The following is a 19,822-nucleotide window of genomic DNA, read 5'->3' on the forward strand; positions in this document are numbered from 1 at the left end:
AAAAATGCTTCTCCTTCCTATAAAGCCTATACAGAAAAGGTTCCAAAATTTAAAAAAAAAAATAAAATTAAAGAAGTACCCATTAAACTGCCTCCAAGATAGGTAATCACACAATCCCTGTCCTACAGCTGAGTAAACAGAGGCCTCAAGAGTCAGCGGTATCCAGGTGAAAAAGAACAGTATCCATGGAAGGACCTCTCCAGCATGTACAACACAGACAGGCTGAGGCTGTTACCACTGTCCCACTGAGCCTCCAGTTCCAAATTTGGTTTACAGGGATCATCCACAGGGTGAGCTGTTCCTTCATTTTATGAGAATGTCCTCATTCAAAGCTGGACATGCAATTTTAGTGGCACAGATTAATTCGGCTGGGTAATCATCTCAATGCCAATCCTGTTAATCTTGCAGCATGGTTTCCATTAGAGTTTAATATTCATGCATGGAAACTGTTTTCCTTAGCCACAATTTTCATTGTTACTGTATTTAATGAAAACCACGCTGGAAACAATACACTCATCATGAATCACAAGTACAGAAATTATAGTACAACCACCCAATGCACGAGGGACAGCTACAGTCAGGTAGGAAAACAAGTTAATAATCACACCAAATGCTGTACCCAGTGCAAGTCACAATATTTTGAACTCAGGTATTTATACAAAAAGAGTGTCTGATGCCATGGACCATCCGAGGGAATGGGTTGCAAATGTGTCCATCATCACAGAATCATCTTCTCTCTTTGGAGAATCTCCCTCACCCCAAATTTCAACAAGTTCCTTGCCTCCAAAACAGCATGACCTGCAGGGATGCAGCACTTTTCCAGAACACAGTGTGCTCTGGGGTGGACACCTCCCCTCCAGGACTGACTGCAGTGCCCAATAAAATCACTTCTTCCTCATAACTCTGAAAACACTGTCACTTCCAGCACACACAACTGCTGTCAGGATCCCCAAAGCCCCACAAGAACAATAAACAGCTGAAACACAAAGTGTAGGTACTTTCTGAATCTCGATTTTCATTGCACACACTCGGAAGGACTCACCAATAAAATCTCTCCCTGATATTCACTGCACCAGCCGTGATGTCTCTGGAGCTGATAATGTAACACTCCTCAGAACACAAGGTCCTTACAGCCCAAATGAGTGAAAGGCACAATAACTTTGGTAGGAGATGCTTTTCTGACTACTGGGAATAAAAAAGATACTTGGTGCTGAATATTGCAATGGCACCCAAAGGTCCAGTGACTGACCCTGGATAAGGTTCCACAAGACCAGAGCTCTAATTGTGGGAGCCAGATCCAACACGTGCCTTGGTCTTTGTGAAATGACTGTGACTGTGGCAGATCCACCCAAATTTCAGACACGGCACCAGTGCAGCTCCTCAATACCTTTCTGATAAAAAGGGCCCTTGTGAGGCCAGACCTCTTCATGTCTGTGAACCTGCAGAGGCAGCAGGATTTAATCAGTAGAGCTTAAAGGAGCACTTTTGCTATCTTCTTTTTCTCTGTTTAATTACCCTGCAGGACAGCAATTAATGGGACATGTGGAATCCCTTCCCCAGCAGGGCCAACTCTCAGCTTTAGCTTTCAGTCTTTCTGCAGGGCTTTTATATTTCTTGGGAACCCTCCTGTGGTTTTCCAGCTTTAATGGATGAATCATTTATCTGCCCCTTTACCAACTTGCCCACACACAGACACTCCCCAAGATGGCAAGAGCTTTATTCTAATGCTACTTGCACTGGATTTACACTCTGCTAATTCACTGATTTAGGCAGAGTCTCTCACAGTGTACCAGGGATGCCCAGACAGTTGAAAAGCCCTAGAGGATCAAGACCTCTCCTGACTTTAGGGGTAACTGTCCTCACCCACACCAGTAAAAGGCTGTTTCAGATACCAAATGCAGTGAGATAAGAAAGCTGACAGATATTCTAACACCTTTTTGGCCTGGAAGACCCTTTATCCAAGGCCTGCAAAAACATCATTCATAGTGGATTGTGCCAGCAAAGAGCAGACAACCTTCAGAAACCCTGTGAGGTTTGGCATGGGCATCTTTGGAAACCAAATTCTTTTCCAATGCCAGTCACAAGAATTTGTGATCACAAAAATATTCACCAGAGGTATGGTGTTCACTGGATTTCAAAGAAATCTGGAAACAAGCACACTGGTGAGCCCCATGGAGAGCTATCCATCAGGAATGACATGGGTACCACTGATCTTGCCTTGCAGCAAGGAAATGCATTAAAAGACCACCTGAAATTCTTTCCTGCCCTGATTTTCTAAGCTTTTATGAAAAAGCTCTGGGATCTGAGACATCAGCAGAGCAGGAGATAAAAAGAAATACCCTGTCTGTTTGACATCTGCTCTTTGTTCAGCATGACAACCTCTGTGCCATTAATGTGGCTCCTCCCTTGCAGCAAACCATCCCTCCCCTGCATGGCAGCACATTAATAAATCCTCCCCATCCAAGGTGACAGGAGGAGTGGCTTCATTAACTGGAGCAGAGGAAGCAGGGTCTCATCTCTGTGTTTACTCTCCTTTGATATGCTAACAGCCACATTCCAGACTGCTTCTCCCAAACACTCCCCAGTGACCAGAGCTGAGCTCAGGCACACACACAGCTCCTTTCTGCAACCCTGTCTCTCTAGTGTAATATGAAGTTTGGGATATTTAGTCCAAATCAGACCACCATTCCTGGGTGTAGATTCCCAAAGCCTGGCAGCCAGTGTACCACCTCTTTATGGACATCACTGCATGGTGCTGAAAGTCTCCATGCTCACACACATATATGGAATTACATGGGCTTAATTACTCCAAGTAAGATATATTAGGACAGGTGTACTCCTGTTCAGAGGAAAGGCAGGAGAAGAGGTGGCCAGGTGGATATGGGAGAGGGATTCCAGTTGGGGAATACTGGATGAGTTAACACACAGTGCTGGGAAGTACACAGAAGCCTGGAATAATTCAAATTCAGTGCACAAGGCAGGAAGACAAATGGGAAGAGATCAGGGAATGAGGACAGACTGGGACAGAAAAGTAGCAAATGGAGATAATATGGGTTTTCCAGAAGGCTTCAAGAAACATGACTTTGATCTCCTAAGCAGCAGGGAGTCACTTCTGAGGGAGGCAGGGGTCAAGGAGGGCAGGAGATAAGATCAGAACGGAAGATGAGCTCTCTGAGAACTTGTGTGTACTCACTGCTGGAGAAAAATGGGCCTCCAGCCTCGGGTCACGTCTCTGGAATGCCAGGCTCACCTGAGGAAAGGCAGGAGCTGGACTGCAACAAGACCTGGTGAGGGTGTGGAAGTATTCGGGCAGGGAGGTGAGGGCAAAACCTGGCACTTGGCATAAGGGAGGGACAGCTGTTAGAGCTGGGACAGAAACAAGGGAGGGAAACGAGAGGGACATGAGCTATTGGGAGAAAAAGAGACAGGCACAGAGGACAAGGTTGTTCAAGGATATCTTGCAGCAGAAAGGAATCAGATGTGGCAGAAATCAGCAGAGATCTGCTGCTTTTGAAAGCCTGAAGGAACTGTGAATTCAAAGAAAACATCACCAACGACTGTGAAACCAAACTGCAAAGCAGGATGTGGACTCTGGCCCTGGAGAGTCACCTCTCCTGGGGCTCCAGGGCATTTGGATTTGAATATCTTCTGTTGGCCTCACGTTGTGCAGTGGATGTTCTGTGGTGGCACTGCAGAGATGAACCTGCTGGTCCTTTCTACAAAATGCTGCACAATTAAGCAGGATTTTCCCTTCTCAAATGCTTTTTCATCTTTCTTTTTTCAGGTGAGTTCTGTGGCTTCCACTTTTGAATCTGTCAGTTTGTCCCTGCAACTCATCTGAGCCATCTGCTTCAGCAGAGGGGCTGAATTCAGAGAGAAGGAAGAAAGCTATCAAATCAGAGCTTTTAATGAGCCTGCTAAACAAAGAACAACATGGAATTCACCAACAGGGATCTCAGAGCCTTCAAATTCCTTGGTATCTGCCTTTCAGAATGAAGAGACAAGATCAGACTTGGCAAGAAATCAGAAAAAATATTTGTAGTCCCTGTACCAAACAGCATCTGCTTTAGAGTGAACAGTCAGGGTCCAGCATTCAGTTCCAGTTTTTCCTTCTTGCAATGGCAAACAGTAAGAAACTCATGAAGCTTTGCAAATAAATTAAAAGATTCTTTTAAGAGTTTCAAAAGCATTCCTGAGCCGTGCCTATCTCAGCCTGCCCTGGTATTGGGTTCATGGGCAAGGATCAGTCCTGCAATGGTTAAACAACATTCAGGAATGCACAATGAACAACATTTCACTGTCTGGAGAGTGTCAGCCCAGTCTGCTGAACGTTCTGGAGATGGCTGAACACCTGTGCTGCTGATGAATGGCATTCTTCCACAGCTCTCCATTAGATGCTTCCCATGTTCCTACAGAATGAGTAAGCAATTGTTACTCTCAGAAAGTGACTGAATCTACACTTTGGAAACATGTTAAGATTTGAAGTGTATTTTATTTTTAGGTGCTGTGTGCGTGTCAAGCTGCTCTCCTGGCCAAACCAGAGTGGCTCAGGAGACCTGCAGAGAAGGCCAGAGAACAGGATGATTCACAGTAATCAAACTCTGAACAGATGCCTTTCCAAACTGCTTCTGTGATACTTCTCATTTGCAGCTCCTCCATCCTGACTCCCAGGGCTGTCTAAGCTCCTGGCTCCACTCTGGCCAGCTGCCAATTAGCACAGCACTGATAAACTTCTTTAGCAATCCTTGGTTCAGCCCTTCTGCTCTAATTCTTTGCTGAGTGCTGGTTTAACCTCACAGCCTGACTTGACAAGACTGACAAACCTGGGGGCTGTGCCTGGTAATGTCAATAGGGATGAGCTGCTCTGCTGGAGTCAGAACTCAGGTTGAAAAGCTGGTCCCCAGTTCCTCCACACTGGCTGCCACCTCTGCTGCCAGCAGGGAGTGAAAATGGTCCTTCCATGTCAGCAGAAGAGGAGACTGAGGCAGTGCCATGGCTCTGCTTCTCTCCTCACACAGCACCACACTCAGCACATTTGTTCTGGCAGGGTGTGACAGCTTGGTGGGAGGGGAGGTGACAATAAATACAAAATCTCTAAACTTACTGCAAAATTAATGGCTTGGTTTCCTACACACTGGCACTTCCACTTGGGGTTGCTGATGTAAATGTGGGTGATGCAATTTTTCCCTCAGTGGCAGCAGAGGGAGAGAGCTTTCTCCTCTATTCAAGAGTCCAGTATTTCCGAGATCCATATCCTCACATCTTATTTAAATTGGCCAAAACTATTAGGGAGTGACTATCATTGGGGTAGACACACAAGCACAAAGCACAAAGATCACATCCACACACTCACCACACCAGGTTAAACTATTTGGGTTGCTTTTAACCCAAAGGGCCCCTCCTCTGGGTTCCCAAACAGAGCTGTCCATCCCAACTTCCACCCCCCAAAAAGGGAATGACCCACATGGCAGTTTATGCAGACATAAACACATCACAGCACCAGCCTGACTGAAGAGAAGTAATGGCTAATTCCAGAGGTAAGTGGCTGGGGATATTTTTAATATGCCCTGAATCTACTTTTTTAAGTACCTCTTTCTCTAGATCACTCAAAAATAAAATGTCACCCTTAAAGTAACACCAGCTAGAGAGAAATTTTCACTACAAAAAAGACCAGCCTGAGCTTTTCTCACACTCAATAAAAAGAAATCTCTCATGTTCAAACTCGAGCTCCTGTGAAAGAAAACACAAATTTGGATGAATCCTGCCGAGCTCCTTGTGATGAGTGACAGCAGCCAGAAGAGTCCCTGGTGCCTCACACACACAAGTCAAGGCACAGTCCCAGTCCTGAGGCCTTTCCAGTCTGGATTCAGCAATGACAGCACGGGAGGCTCACAGGGACAGCATCTGCAGCAGCACTAAAGAAAACTGTCCCAGACTCCTGCAGGGCCAAGGGACATTTCCATGCATGTGTTACTGCTCCAGGCCTTTGTGTTACAGTTCTCCCAGCAAGGGAAGTGCCTCTCCCAGTCTCATATCCCTTCAAATAAAAGACTCCCAGGAAATTCAGAAGCTCCTTTACACCTGCCTGGGTGTGGCCTGTGGAGGGACTTTGCAGCAGTAACAGCTGGAATTCCCAGCTCCACAGAAAGGGGATTTTTGAAGATGGGAGCCCACTGGCCTCCTCTCAGCTGCCATGAACAAGATGCATTTCCCAGCAGAGCCACCTGGTTAATGGTATCATAACCAGCTTCATGGCACCCCCAGCAAACAAGCTGAATGTGTGTCACATCTGCTCGAATTTTAACAGCATCGTAATCACCACAGGCTTGATCAAAATCTCACTGGCACCAACACAAGTATCATCCCTGGCTTTGGAGAAGGTGCATTAAACCATTTCATGGCCTCCTTTACTCAGTTCTCAGCCACAGAAGGTTGGTCTTTGTCTTTTTTACTTCAATGTAAAGCCAAAAAGCTTTATTTACTTCAGTGTTTAAACCACACTGTGGCTCAGACACTGGCATCTAAATACACCAATGCACAGAACAAATATTCATTATTTTTCCCAGTCTGAAAATGCAACAAGTGACACAGATAAACATAGAAAAAAGGGATTGTTCTGAGATATTCAGTCATAAGTTATCTCTTTTAGATCTGTCAGTCAGAGAAGAAACCATCCAACCATCACAGCAAACACAGCTCTTGTGCTGCAGCACAAACTACAGCACGTTCATTGTGGGAAGGACCAAATGAGCTGAGAGCACCAACCCCTGCCCTGTTCCTCAGTTACAGAGAGATGCCAACATGAGAGGGCTGTGCCTGGAACCTCTGCTCCTCACTTGGCTCCACACAGGGAGAAGGGAAATGGGAAGATCCAGGTGAGACAGACAAACACATGGAAAGAAGTCTGGGGCAAAGCAGAGAACATTAAGGAACAAGGAATGAGATACCAGGGGGAAGAAACATGAAACTGAAACATAATTAAGTTATCAGACTCTCCTGAGGCAGCAGACATCTCTGAAAAAAAAACTCTGAAGCTTAGAACTCCAGTAGTCCTAAGCAGTATTTTTGTGCCAGAGGATCTCAGGCTCAGGAAAGCATCCCCACTTCAGAAGCTGCTTAAGTGTGTGTCCAGGTACAGAAGGTCAGGCAGGAATCACAGGGAAAAACACCTGGAAGAACAGAGCAACCCCAGGGAACAACAGTGCTTTTCTGAAGTCTTGTAAGAGTCACCATAGGGATTAGAAGGAGCAGCAACACTTCCTCAGAACTGACCAGGAGTCAGGACACAGGTACAGTCAGGAATTTAATCCATACTTGGACCCAGCAAGACCAAGCTGGAGATACCATTTTCTCTCTGACTGACAGATACGGCAAGAAACACAAACAACTGGAGCACAGAAGAGAAGAAATGAGTGTACAGGGTTCTTAAACAGAGATATAAAATCTAAATGCTAATAGAAATCTAACTTTTCTGTCATTTCAAGAACAGCAAACTCTGATGAGACTGATGGACTCATTTTCAACAAACAAAAACATCCACACGGAGCTTCTTAACTCACTGGCCAGTCTTCTTATAAATAACTGCAGTGTTTACACTGTTTGTCTACTGCAGCACAAATATTGCTGTACATGCTGGAGCCTGATAGATGACATTATTAAAACCAACAAGCAGATCCTCAGCAGAACATTCCTGTGTACCCAGCAGTCTGGTCGTGGTCAGGCAGAGCCTCAGTGCAAACAGCTCAGGCAAAAGGGCCACACAAACCCGTCTGACACAACCACACAAAACCAACAAACATCCCCAACCTGCTGACTGCTCATCACCACCAGCTACAGTAGAAATCCAAGGCTAATTCCGAGCTAAGCAAACACAGAAATCCTTGGCATTCGACAAATCATGCTGAAAAGAACAGGAGAAAGAGATTTGATGGGTTTTGTTAAATTATTATTTCAATAACTTCAATGTATGTCTATCAGTTGATCTAAAAGGTAAAAAGACTTGTCTAACTAATTCAGACAAAAACCTTGCAGATTATAGGATTTTGAACCCAGAATTTAAAAATCTATACAGCAGAACCCCTGTGTCCAAATAAAATTCCAAGGAATTCGAGTTCTTTGCAAAGGACAGTTTATACACACACACACCCCCACACACCCACACAAACACACAGATACACTGACCTTCCTATCTGAATTGGCAAGAGCTTGATAAGGTAACCCCAGTATTTTCTGCAAGTGAGATCTGGTCAAATTCCCATGTGTAAAATTCAAAGTACTCTGCTGTGCATTTACAGTAATTTTTATTCCAGGATGTGTCTGTGCATTCTTGGGTCAGCTCAAATTTTCATCACCTTACCCACAGCACCTGCCATTAATATTTACAGCCACGGAGTGGGTTTGTGTTGGACCCCAGTTGGCTGGAGGACACTCCCTGCTGCATTTTCAGGGAAGATTTTCAGTGTCTGGTAAACACAGGGAAGGTTTTCAGTGATGCAAAGTGCTGTTACAAACCCAATTCCTATTTGTGTTGCACAGTCCCAACTGAAAAGCTTGGAGCTTGTGCTGAGGCAGTGGAAGTGGGAGAATTGTTACATAAATCCCAACAACATTCCAAGGATTTAAAGTGACTTTCAATCTATTGAGTGCATTTGGTGTAGCAAAATCCTTCCAGGACCAGACACCCTGCAAAATGGGTTAGGTATTATACCAGGTCATGTTACCAGATGGTCAACCAAAGCTGGAAAGAAAAAATTCTAGTGAAAAAAAATATCAGTGCAGGTCAAACTCCCTTGTTGGGGATGGGGAGGGAGAGTTTTATGCCCGTTCCCCAGTGTGGTTTTCTTGGCTATCACCAGTAAAATCTCATCTCCACGTTATTTAAAACTCGCTCTCAAAACTGCATTTAGCCTTGGCAGCTGCACCACAGAAGAAATGTAAAAGTACAGTAGGCAACTGTCCTTCATTTCCTTCCCTTACTCTTACATATCCTGTGTGCAACTGGAATGCTCCTATTTGATTATCCAGTGGAGCAAATGCTCCAATGAATGCAATCATGCCTTATTACCCTACATGTCTGCAGCCTATTGCACAGCTATGGACAGATGTTTTTACACAGCTTGGTTTTTTAGCTACAGGGTCTATAAAACAATAGGAACTATCTGAAATGTTTTCAAGCCAGCAAAGGATAAAGGCACTGTAAAGCAGTCAACTGGATAAAAGCCATCTATGTCTGACAGGAGGAGAAGAAAAACCTCAGAGGTTTCTCAGTTATAAACACGTCAGCTTTGTGGAAGGGCTGCAGTGAGCAGCAAACTGACCAGGCTGGAATGTGGGAAAACAGGGAAAAACAGGGACCCAGGCAGTGGAAAGGAGAAACACAGACCTCTGGCCTGTTGAAGGGTTCAGTTGTTATTTTACTGACCTGAAGAACTGGCTGGTGCCCAAGGAAGTGGAGCTGCCACTGGGAAGGCCTGGGAAGAGGTAGCCTTGCCTCCAGCTGAGGGGCTTGGACTGACTCAAGGCTGGGCTCTGCTCTGTCCCTTGGCATGTCCCTTCCCATCTCCAGGCTTCATTTCCTCACCACTACAGTGGGGATCACCATTCTGATCTCTTTGTTAAAGAGCTGTGAATTTTACTGAGGAAAAGCCCTATTTACAAATTCATTTCCTTCTCCTCTCAGTAAATTCCTTTTTACAAATGAAATCAAATGCAAACCCCCCTGACTGTACTGGTTAATGGCACGGGTCTGTCAGGGAGGCACCAGGAGTTAACGGGGAAGGCACTGGGCTGGAAGGCAGGATGTGCAAAATCATTCCATGCTCTTGGATAAGAACCAGTGAGAAATGGTTTTATGAGTCCCATGTTTCCCCTGTCCACTGTATCATAGCAGAAAATCCTGCTTTCAGCTGCACAGATCCTTGGATTGGCATTTCCAGCCCAGATGGGTTATTTATGGTGTACTGACAGCAGGTTTGACACTGTGGAAAACAAATACTATTTCTCTTTCCACAGCCTTTTATTATAAAAAGGAAAGGAAGAAGCAGGATGAGCCATGAAAGCAGAATTGACGATTTTCTTTATTTTATGATCATTGTAGTGAGAAGCCCCCAGAGAAACAAGCCCTCAGCAAGGGGAAGTGATGGAGCTGGGGTGTGAAGCAGTGCAGAAAGCAATAAAATCTCCACTTCCATGCACAAGGCAAGAGACAAGAGCAGAAATACTGTAAACCCCAAAAGACAGAACTGCTCTGTCCACAGACCAAATATAATGAGCTTGTTCTGCTCGTGTCTGCCTCAAAGGCTGCTCAGCCTCACACACACAGTAGCCAGGAGCAGTTCCAGAGCTTTTCCTGACAGTTGTTTGGCAGTGGAGGCTTAGCTGGACATCAATTAGGCTCCTGCCTTCAGCCTGTCTGTTTGCAAACACAATGACCACTTTCTGAGATCAACAGCAGAGATTTCTTTAAATCATCATTAAATGCTACTTAGCCATAAGCAAAGCCTGGGTTCTCAGGCAGTGTCCCACAAATCATCTCTAATTTAGAAGATAATCGAGGCAGAAAACTGTCTAGGAGATAAAACTGTAACTCAGAAGTTCTAGCACAGTATATTCAAGTGAATCAAAACCCTCACCTATCACACAGAAGGAAAGGATATATTAAAATCTCATGCTTCTGGTTGTTTTTTACTCCATACTAACATGAAAATGTACTGAATTGCTTCTGAGGGAAACTATATCATAAATTCATTGGTAACTGTTAGTTAAAACAGTAACAATGAGCCCTTTTTGATTGCATGTGAAAGCCCCAGACTTAGGAAGGAGGGTGAGGGGTACAAAGATGGGGAAAGGAACATCTTATGCAGGTATCTGCCCTTTAAGCTACGAGACAGAAATTCCCAGGTGCTTTGTGTACATGTCTCTATAATTTCAGACAGACAGAAATGGCCCTGGAGTGGAATGCAGGACATGTTTGCACCTGCACCAGTCAAACTGCACTATGATTTAGCACATAAAGTGATTTATGACACGGAGTTGAAACGAAAGAATGAAGTCAGAGTATCAGAATAAATATCAACAAAGTCATGGCAAATGTTTTCCCTCATGACTTACTTCTTTTAATAAAGTAACAGAAAGGAGCTTAGTTACCCACCAGTTTGAACATTAGGTTGGGATTTGGGCTGGAGTCCTGGATGCCTGATGGGAAAGTGCCACAGCACAGTTCTGGTAGCCAGGGAGTTTTCTGAAGAAAGCCAGGTTGGACAGGGCTTGGAGCAACCAAGGTGTCCCTGGTGTCCCTGCCCATAGCAGGGGGGTGGAATGAGATGATCTTTAGAGTCTCTTCCAATCCAAGCCAGTCTCTGGTTTTATGATGATTCTATGAAGATTTATTTCATTCAAACAATAATCAGCACCCCTCCTGCACAACACCAAGATGTGATGGCCTGAAGGATGTTTACTCAGTAACATGGTGCCTGGTGAAGGAATAGAGGTCCTTTCCACAGCATTCTACACAGGTGTTCTCTTACATTCACCACAAACCATTCCCATGAACCATCAATAAAAACATGGGAGAAGGTAAAGTTTCCGAGCTCAGATAAGCTTAAACATCCTGCACCAACTTTGGGGGGAGCCCCAATAAGGAAGAAAAAAAGCTCTGTCGTAAAGTCTGACTGGAGGCTTTCAGTGAGCAACAAGAAAAGCAAGATTTAGGATCAGCAAAGACAAACAAAAGCAGGGTGGTGAGCTGCTGAGAAGACTCAGAGTTGACAATGATATGTACATATTTCAGCTTAGGTATCTCTCACCATTAATTATCAATAGCAGTTTGATGGAGGAAATGAAAGGCCAGGTACAGAGCAGGAAGTGTGTTTTTCCTCCCCACTGATAGTGTTTAGTTCCAATTCCCTGAGAACCAGCTTCAAACACACCACCACTGTTTTATCTTCTTACTAGGTGCTTACTAGGAAAACAGGCAGGCAGATAAATAATGGGAAAATAAAAGTGCTTGAAACACATTTTGGGGCTGCAAAAGGAGAATGATGTATGGAGGAGAACTAATAAGGAACTGCTGGAGGTTGATGAAGACTGAAGTGGAATAAATGTAGGGAAATTCCGTGACCTTGGATGGGCAAGTCCTGCAGCGACAGGAGACAGACCACCCAGGATCCTCTGGGAAGAGCAGCACCTTGGTGTCCAGCCCCAGCTGAGCAAAGAGGAGATGGAGGAACAAAACTGAGTAAGAGCTCCTAAGAGCTCTGAACTGACCCCAAAGAGAAACAGACCCTTGGGAAAAAGGGAAGGAGTTAATCATGAGAGCAGCTGAAGGTCTATGAGACCTCAGAGCCAGGGACTGGAAACACATGGAGAGGGAACAATGACAAACACACAGAAAACCTGTCACTGACCCTCCCTTCACTAAACACTTCCATTTATTTTAAGTGTGCAAGGTAATTCTTTCCCCCAAGACATGAAAAAAAGAGAAAAAGAAGGAAGAAAAAGTTGAGATAGCTGAAAACGAAGCTGATAGCACTCATAGATTGATATGTTTCCAGAACAGAACAGATGGATCAATCACCTGTTTTCTACAAAAACTCCTTGCAAAGGGACAGTATGAGCTCCCAAATAAAGACAGTATCTCATGTTTGGCTACTGTCTTTTCCAGAAAGATAGACATTTTTCAGCTGAGGAGGCCAAGAATCCACCAGTGCCCTTAGTATATGGAATGAATAAAGACAAACCTAAACATGACTACTGAGCTGCAAAACAAACCCAAAGGCAAATAGAAGTCAAATGCTCTACTTTCCATAACAATAAAAAACCCAAAATAAGTTTCTATAAAATAGTATCAGGAGGGTTGCATGTCTCAGACAACACCTAAGAACAGGACCAGGGTCCTGACCCTCCCGAAATCACTAACAAAACTCTCCCTGAGTCTGGTGGAACCAGGGTTTTCCTCTGGTCTTTAGTGCACCTGGGAGGCAGCCTGGCTGAAGCCATGTCCCCAGAACAAGAAAGAAGGAAAAGCCCACACAGAACACTGGAGTGAGGAAGAGCAAGGGTTACTGCAGCAGGAACTGCTGATTACCTGAGTGGCTGTGCTCATCCCACTGCTTCTACTGAGGTTTATGCAATCTCAGATTACACTCACTTGGCACACAGATTTTTAGTGGGAATCTGGCAGAGGAGGGATTGCTAGCTGGTGAAAAGGAATTGGAAGGCTCCTGTGGGCACTGGGAGACAGTAGGGATGAACATGCCCAATAGCACAGTCCTGCACTGTCTGGGCTGTGCAGCCCAGCATTTATTCCCTAGCAACCCAAAGGCAAGGGAAAAACTCTTCCACTGCACTGTACCACAGCTCCCTTTGGCTTCCCAAACAGCCTGACTCCACTGCCCTACAGAGCCACAAGGGACAGGAATGTGTGGTGCTGCAAGGTCCCCTTCCTTCCCAAACCCCAAATCCACTCAACAGCATTTCCTTATGGGACGTTTTAACCTCCAGTTATGTTCATTTTAATGTATTAAAGTGTGTTTGGGTTTGGGCTGAAGGACAGTCCCAGCAAGGCTTTTGCTAAAGCCAGGCACTGCTGCTCTAATGAATTGTTTTAAGCAGCAGGTATTTCTATTTATTCTGGCATCAAACAAAAACCCGCCCTGGAATATACAGAAACATTCAACACCAACCACTATGGAAAATGTTTTTAATGTGAGAATTCCTTTTCTTTTCCACTCACAGCAAACCAGCTAGGCTTTTCCCTTTCCTTGGGGATGAATTCTCTGCTGTGACACAGTTAGGGGACTGGACTCAATGTGATGTAGGGAGGAAGATGTAAATGCTCAGGACACAGTACAGGCAGGACAACCAGAACTGTCCCTTGCTGTGGACAGGCCAAAAACTGCAGAGGCAAAAGGCCAAAGAAAAGGTAAAAATGTGCAGTTCTTTATTCAGGTGTTTTACATGGAATAAAATCACCTGCCTGGAGACCCAGCCCCTCGTTTGCCAAACCTGGGCATATTTTGGAGCACTTTACTATGATAAACAGCCAGGAGATGGGAATGTTTTTCACAAAACATTGAGTCACTTGTGGAAAGAGTCTGGAAAACTACATTTCTCAATCACCTCCACTCCCTGCTTGGTTGTCTCCAGGCAGCGACTCCTTCAGCTCAGCCTCCCCTCTGCAGTGCACACACTTACTCTGCTTTCTTTTCCCCAACATCAAGCCACAGAAAAGCACACGTGATTGCAGCAGAGGTAAAGTCATTTTTAACCAGGGCAATTTAAGGATATTTAAGACACATTCTCGTTTTCCATTTCCCAATTCCACACTGCCCCCACTTTTATTATTATCTGAATACAGGGAAGCTTCAGCTTGGATCTGGGGTAACATGTACACCGAGGAACGAGGGCCAAGCTCTGCCTTGAAATATGCAGGATCATTCCTAACTAACCGTAAAGCTGCTTATTTGGCACCAGCAGTGGAAATACTGAAGGAAAGGGGCATTCTCAATCTGCTTATGTCACAGAAAGGTTGGATCCTGACACTGTGCAAGGCTCCAAACTGCAGCCTGATATTAATAGTGAGACATTAAACTTGCAGTTTGGCTGCTCAGAGACAGCTCCACTGGAACAAAGATTCTCCTGCAGGAAACGGCAGCTCTGGTTGGAGTCACAGCACGAGGGATGAGCCTGGAGCAGCCTCTGGAATTCTGAGTGCTGTGGGACAAGGTTGTGTCACACAGAGCAAACCTTTCTGCTCAGATTCTCAGAGGCTGTTGGAGCACCTCCTTTGGAATTCATCCCTTCTCTGGGCTGACTTACCCACCCAAGTGGGGCCGTGAGCATTAACAAACTATTTCTTACACAAATGTGGCTCTGTATCACCCCACAAAGACATACCTACATATTTTCCCCCATTTTTGAGCTTGTTTCAGCAATTATGTAACCCTTCCACACTGCCCTGGCAGCTGGGCCAAGAAAATTTGAACCAAGTCCCCAAAGCAACTGCTTTCAGTGAGGGGCCCCTGCCAGAACACAAATACAAACCTCCTGCTGCTGTTTTCTCTCTGTGTCTGCATGGCAGGCAAAGATTCCAGACAGGTTTTCCAATATGGATCTTTTAGACTACAAATGAACACCTCTTATGAGCCATTTAAACTTCATGATCCCACTTCCCAACAACAGCTGGGCCTCGGTGTTTCCACCAGGAAAAGTTCTCCTTCTGGATTTCTCATAATGTAAAGAAAATCAAGGCATGGTCATTAAAAAAAAAAACAAACACATTACCTACAGCACTCTGAGCCCTCTTATTTCAATATACATAATTTAAGAGATTCCTTTCAGTCTCCTGAACATGGCTGAGCAATATTAGATTCTGGACTTGTGTTGCATCACACACCCAAGACCACCACACTCTTTTTACAGGAGACCTCCCTAAGCCATGCAATCTCCTGTAGCTTTGCACTCAAAAATCCCCATTTCAGAGAGGTAGACAGAAGCTTTCAGAATGTCAGTGACTTGCCAAATGTCACAGAGTGAGTCAGTGCCAGAGCTGGGAATAGAAATCAGGAGTCTAGAGCCCAGATTCTCTGCCTTATATAGAGCAGCAGCCTCAGTCTCATAGTTTAAGAGAGCTCCTGCTCACCAGAAAGATGTTTCTTCCTTTACAGGATGGCAGTATTGCCACTGCAAGGGCCAACTTCACCCATGAGCAGGTATAAAAACATACAGGCATCTGCTGAGACCATGTTCCTCGTCTGTAAAAGTGAAGTATAAGGCAAGAAATGAAAGCAAGCTGCTGTTGTAGAGAACTCTGGGGAGTGCTGGAACCTCGGCATCACCGTCAAGACCAAACACAATGTCACTCACTGGAGCAGTTTTCTTGCTTTCACAGGCAGTGCTGATTTGGAGAGGACTGTCTGGGAGCTGGAGTAAGGAACAGGAATCTGGGACCAGTGGAGATGGTTGAAACCCAAAGATAAACCTTCATAAGCCACATGGAGTAGCAATGGGCACATTCCTGCCTCGATTGTTGCACTCATTTTAAGCCCAAGTAAACGCCCCACTACACTGGTGCTTAGATAACCCAGGTACATACCCAGGGCATAAAACAGTGCCTATGAAAAACCTATTTCTCTACAACCAACACCTGTTTTTCCCTATTTTGACTAAGGAGGGAAGTTGGAGAATCCTTCACAGGGTTAAAATTTAGTACTGCCAACACTAAGCACTTTCTCAACCGGGTGCATGTCACAAAAGTACATTCATTATTTTAGTCTTCCTCCGCTATGAAAAAATGTAAATGGCACAACAAGGCCAAAGGGGGCACAGAAAATGCATAAGCGAAGATACAAGTGCTTTGCTGACACATAATCAAACTGCCAGGGGAGAAGGAAAGAAAAGTAGCACTGAAGAGAGCTAGGAGGCCAGACTGCTTTTGTCTTCTAAATTTCTTTCATTCACCTTCTAAATATCTTGGAAAACTATGCTGGAAAGAGCAACAAATGAGTTTAATCTTTATTTCTGTGATCATTCACTTTCTTGACTGCAGCCACAGCCTGCAGCAAATCACTGCACAAGAAATAACTTGGGTATTGTAAGAACAGAAAAGAAGTCATAAAAATATTTCCTTAGTCATGCTGTCTCTGGTAACATAATTCCCTGAATAGAGACCTTCAACAATACTGTCTTGGAAAATGGAAAGAGCTCTGACTTTAGTCAGCATGTGTCTTCCATCAGCTTCTCTCTTTTCTGTTTTTTTTAACCTCTTTATTGTATGTCACCACAGCCATCTCCAGGTGCAGGTACACAGCACAAAAACCTTCCTCAGTGGAAGCCTGTTTTCCACAGAATAAATGCATTGTGAGGGATTCTGCCTGGAAAGAAAACCTGGGATGTGGAGGCCTGTCCTTGCTCATGGGTGTGTATATTCCAGCTCTGTGTTTTCTCCTTTCACCTGATCAGTCCCCACATCACAGGGAGGGAGGACCTGCATTCCAAGAGGAGCCTCCACAGGCTGTTCCAGAGCTCCTGCTGAAGGTACTTTCCCCATGCTCTTCATCACCCACTGTCAGCAGAGCAACTCCTGGGTCTGCAAGTGTCTCCCTGAAAATTAGGATCCACCCCCAGTTTATAGAGAATTGTGGGATAAGGGGCCATTTGACTTTGAGGCAGTACTAAAAAAAAAGAAAAAAATCATGTGGTCACCATAAAGATGACTTTGAGCTGTGCCTCCAAACACTGCTGCTACTGTGGAGATTAAAAAAAAACCAGGAGAACAGATACAGGGAAGGTTCTGCTACCTGAGTGAAATAGATAAAGTATTTAATGTGTGACATGTAAGGACCCTGTGTATGCAGGGTTTGAACATGATTAAAGGCAGTTAGGAAGAAGGAGGAACAGGAGGCAGAAAAGATTTAACTTGGCTTTCCCACAATGAGGGATTCTTCTCCAGAACCAGAGTTTGATCTGGGAGTGTCACACAGGTTCTCACAATGGGAAATACATTCCTCAGTTAGCAAATTCTTGGTTTAGGTGAGAGAGAACTGAAAGGAACATCATACAGACACACCAGCAGGCAGTTTCTTCTACATCCACTCCAAAGAAGATTAATTCCCAAACTCTGAGACCTCCAGGGTTTAGAAGGGGTTAAAATTTAATGGCTTGTTCATAGTTCACAGCCTGCTCAGCTAACCCATATTTGTATCACAGAGGTACACAGATTGCAAAACCAACATTACAGCAAACCAAAGAATGAAAGATTGCCCAGAAAGCTCCTCTTAGCACAGAGTTGGCTCTCAAAATACCCTCCCCTGCTCCTTTGACTTACCCACAGTGTCACAAGGCTCGTCTTTGTGTACGCAGAAATCTGTCCTAGAAAGAAAAACAGAACAGAAGTGAAATGGATCCTGTGCCTCCAGACTCCAGGCTGGGAAAAGGCACTGGAGCATGACTCACAGACCAGGGGTGTTGAGGTTTGGGGATTTTTTTCAAGCTGCTGTGCAGTCTACACGATGACAACACTGATAGCAGCTCTGATTGCTACTGGGGAGGTTATTACAACCAATTATGTGAATCAGCTCCATACAGCACAGTCAAATTCAACAGACTTAAGATTTAGCACCTAAAAGAGCCCTGCCTCACTCTGAGAGATCAGACTGCTTCAGCAACCAGATTAAAACTGAAGCTCTTCTTTTTCACAAGAGAATTGTAACAAAAAGAATAAGACACCTGGTGATGCAGCAGCAGCATCAGAAGTGGGAGTAGGAGATGTGTGGGGCACTGCCTGAAGGCACAGAACTAAAAATGTACACCCCAAAATTCTCAGTTCTTCAGGTTTTTTTCTTTTTCTTCCACTAGAAGAGGAAAGGACAAGAAAGAAGCAAGACTAAACAGAGAATGACAGATGTTGACGTGGAACGAGAAAGAGAATTTCAGGATTTGCCTGGTAACAGGTCAATTGGCTTCAGCTAAACCTGCTACAGTCAGATTTGCCATTTTATGATTTGAATCCAACACAGAGAGGTTCAAGAGGCTTCATTTGGTCTCTGCTACTCCCCCATATCTCATCAAGGCACAAGAAGATACTACATATGACACATGCACCCACAAATCAACAAGGAATCCATGGAGCTGTGTTAAATAGAAACAGAATAAGAAGCCTTGAAACTCCCCATCAAAGCAAGGGCACTTCATGTGAGAAGACATGAGATTCCTCATGATAGAAAAACACCTGTGGGGGGAAAAGGTATTTTATAACTAAATTAATGGTTTGAATACATTTCAATAAGCACTTAGACCTAAACTTTCAGGAGCTCTCTTCACCAGCCCTGCTTTGGAGTGCAATCCACTATGAAGAGGAGCTGGAGAAAAACATCACATGTGCTAAAACATTTCAGAAGCTCCTTAACCCAAGGGGAGCTGAGGAACCATAATCTCTGTCATTATGGCTTTCCTCACCCTGTGGGGAGGCTGGTGAAAGAACCCTATTAGCACATTTGGAGTGTGCCTTTTGAAATGCCTGAAACCCCGTGGGATTCAGAGTTTAAGAGTCTGGCAGGAAGAAGATCAAAAATACTTAAAGATAAATACTTAGAAAAAGAAAATACTTAATATAAAAACAGATAAATATTAAAAATACTGTTTCCTTGAAGAAAATTATGAAACTAGGATTTATAGGAACAGGGATTTAAGGCCCTGGACTGCAGCTGATAACCCAAACCCTTCACTACCAAACTCCTTTGAAAGTCACAAATCAAGCTGTCAAAGGCTTGGAAGGAGAGAAACAAACAGCCATTACCAGCTCTTGGTAAGCAGACACTGAAAACTAACCACGCTTGAGTGCAGAAAAACCATAACAACCATCAAAGTGTTAAAAAAATCAGACAGGGACAAAACAAAATCGGAAGCTACGACCACACACCGGCCCCAGCCTTCATTTTTCCCCACAGCCTGTGTCTCGACACCTTGGCATTCCAGCCTTTCCAAGGAAGACTAATGACAGTCTCCTGACGGAGCTGGCACCAAGCTCCTGCTTGAGTTCCCAGAGCCAACTTGACGGAGGTTTATTTAAGGACTTATTATGTTATATAAACTGGTAAATCAAACAGATGCTTTTCTTGTGACAACAGATAGCTGAACTATTAGTAGATGGCAGGAGGCCACCGCTAGAAAAGCCTCTCTCTTCAGGGGCCATCCAGCCCTGCAAATAACAGGCAGCAGTTCTGCAGTTCTGCTCCTCACAGGCTGTGGGATTGCCACTGTGCCATAAAATGAGGGGGCTGTAAAGGATCCAGCACAACTTGCAGACACTCCTACAGAGGTAGAA

General features: G+C 44.5%; 1 protein-coding gene across 1 annotated transcript in view; it reads right to left on the reverse strand.

The window, feature by feature from the left end:
- Window positions 1–19,822, reverse strand: part of ADAMTS17 (ADAM metallopeptidase with thrombospondin type 1 motif 17) — a 164,207-nt gene that overhangs the window by 109,128 nt on the left and 35,257 nt on the right. The window contains exon 7 of the mRNA XM_064669150.1: window positions 17,825–17,868. Coding sequence (XP_064525220.1) covers window positions 17,825–17,868 — 44 coding nt within the window. The remainder of the gene's footprint in view (window positions 1–17,824; window positions 17,869–19,822) is intronic.

This window comes from Pseudopipra pipra, chromosome 12, assembly GCF_036250125.1.
Source record: "Pseudopipra pipra isolate bDixPip1 chromosome 12, bDixPip1.hap1, whole genome shotgun sequence".
In the NCBI taxonomy this organism is placed as follows: domain Eukaryota; kingdom Metazoa; phylum Chordata; class Aves; order Passeriformes; family Pipridae; genus Pseudopipra; species Pseudopipra pipra.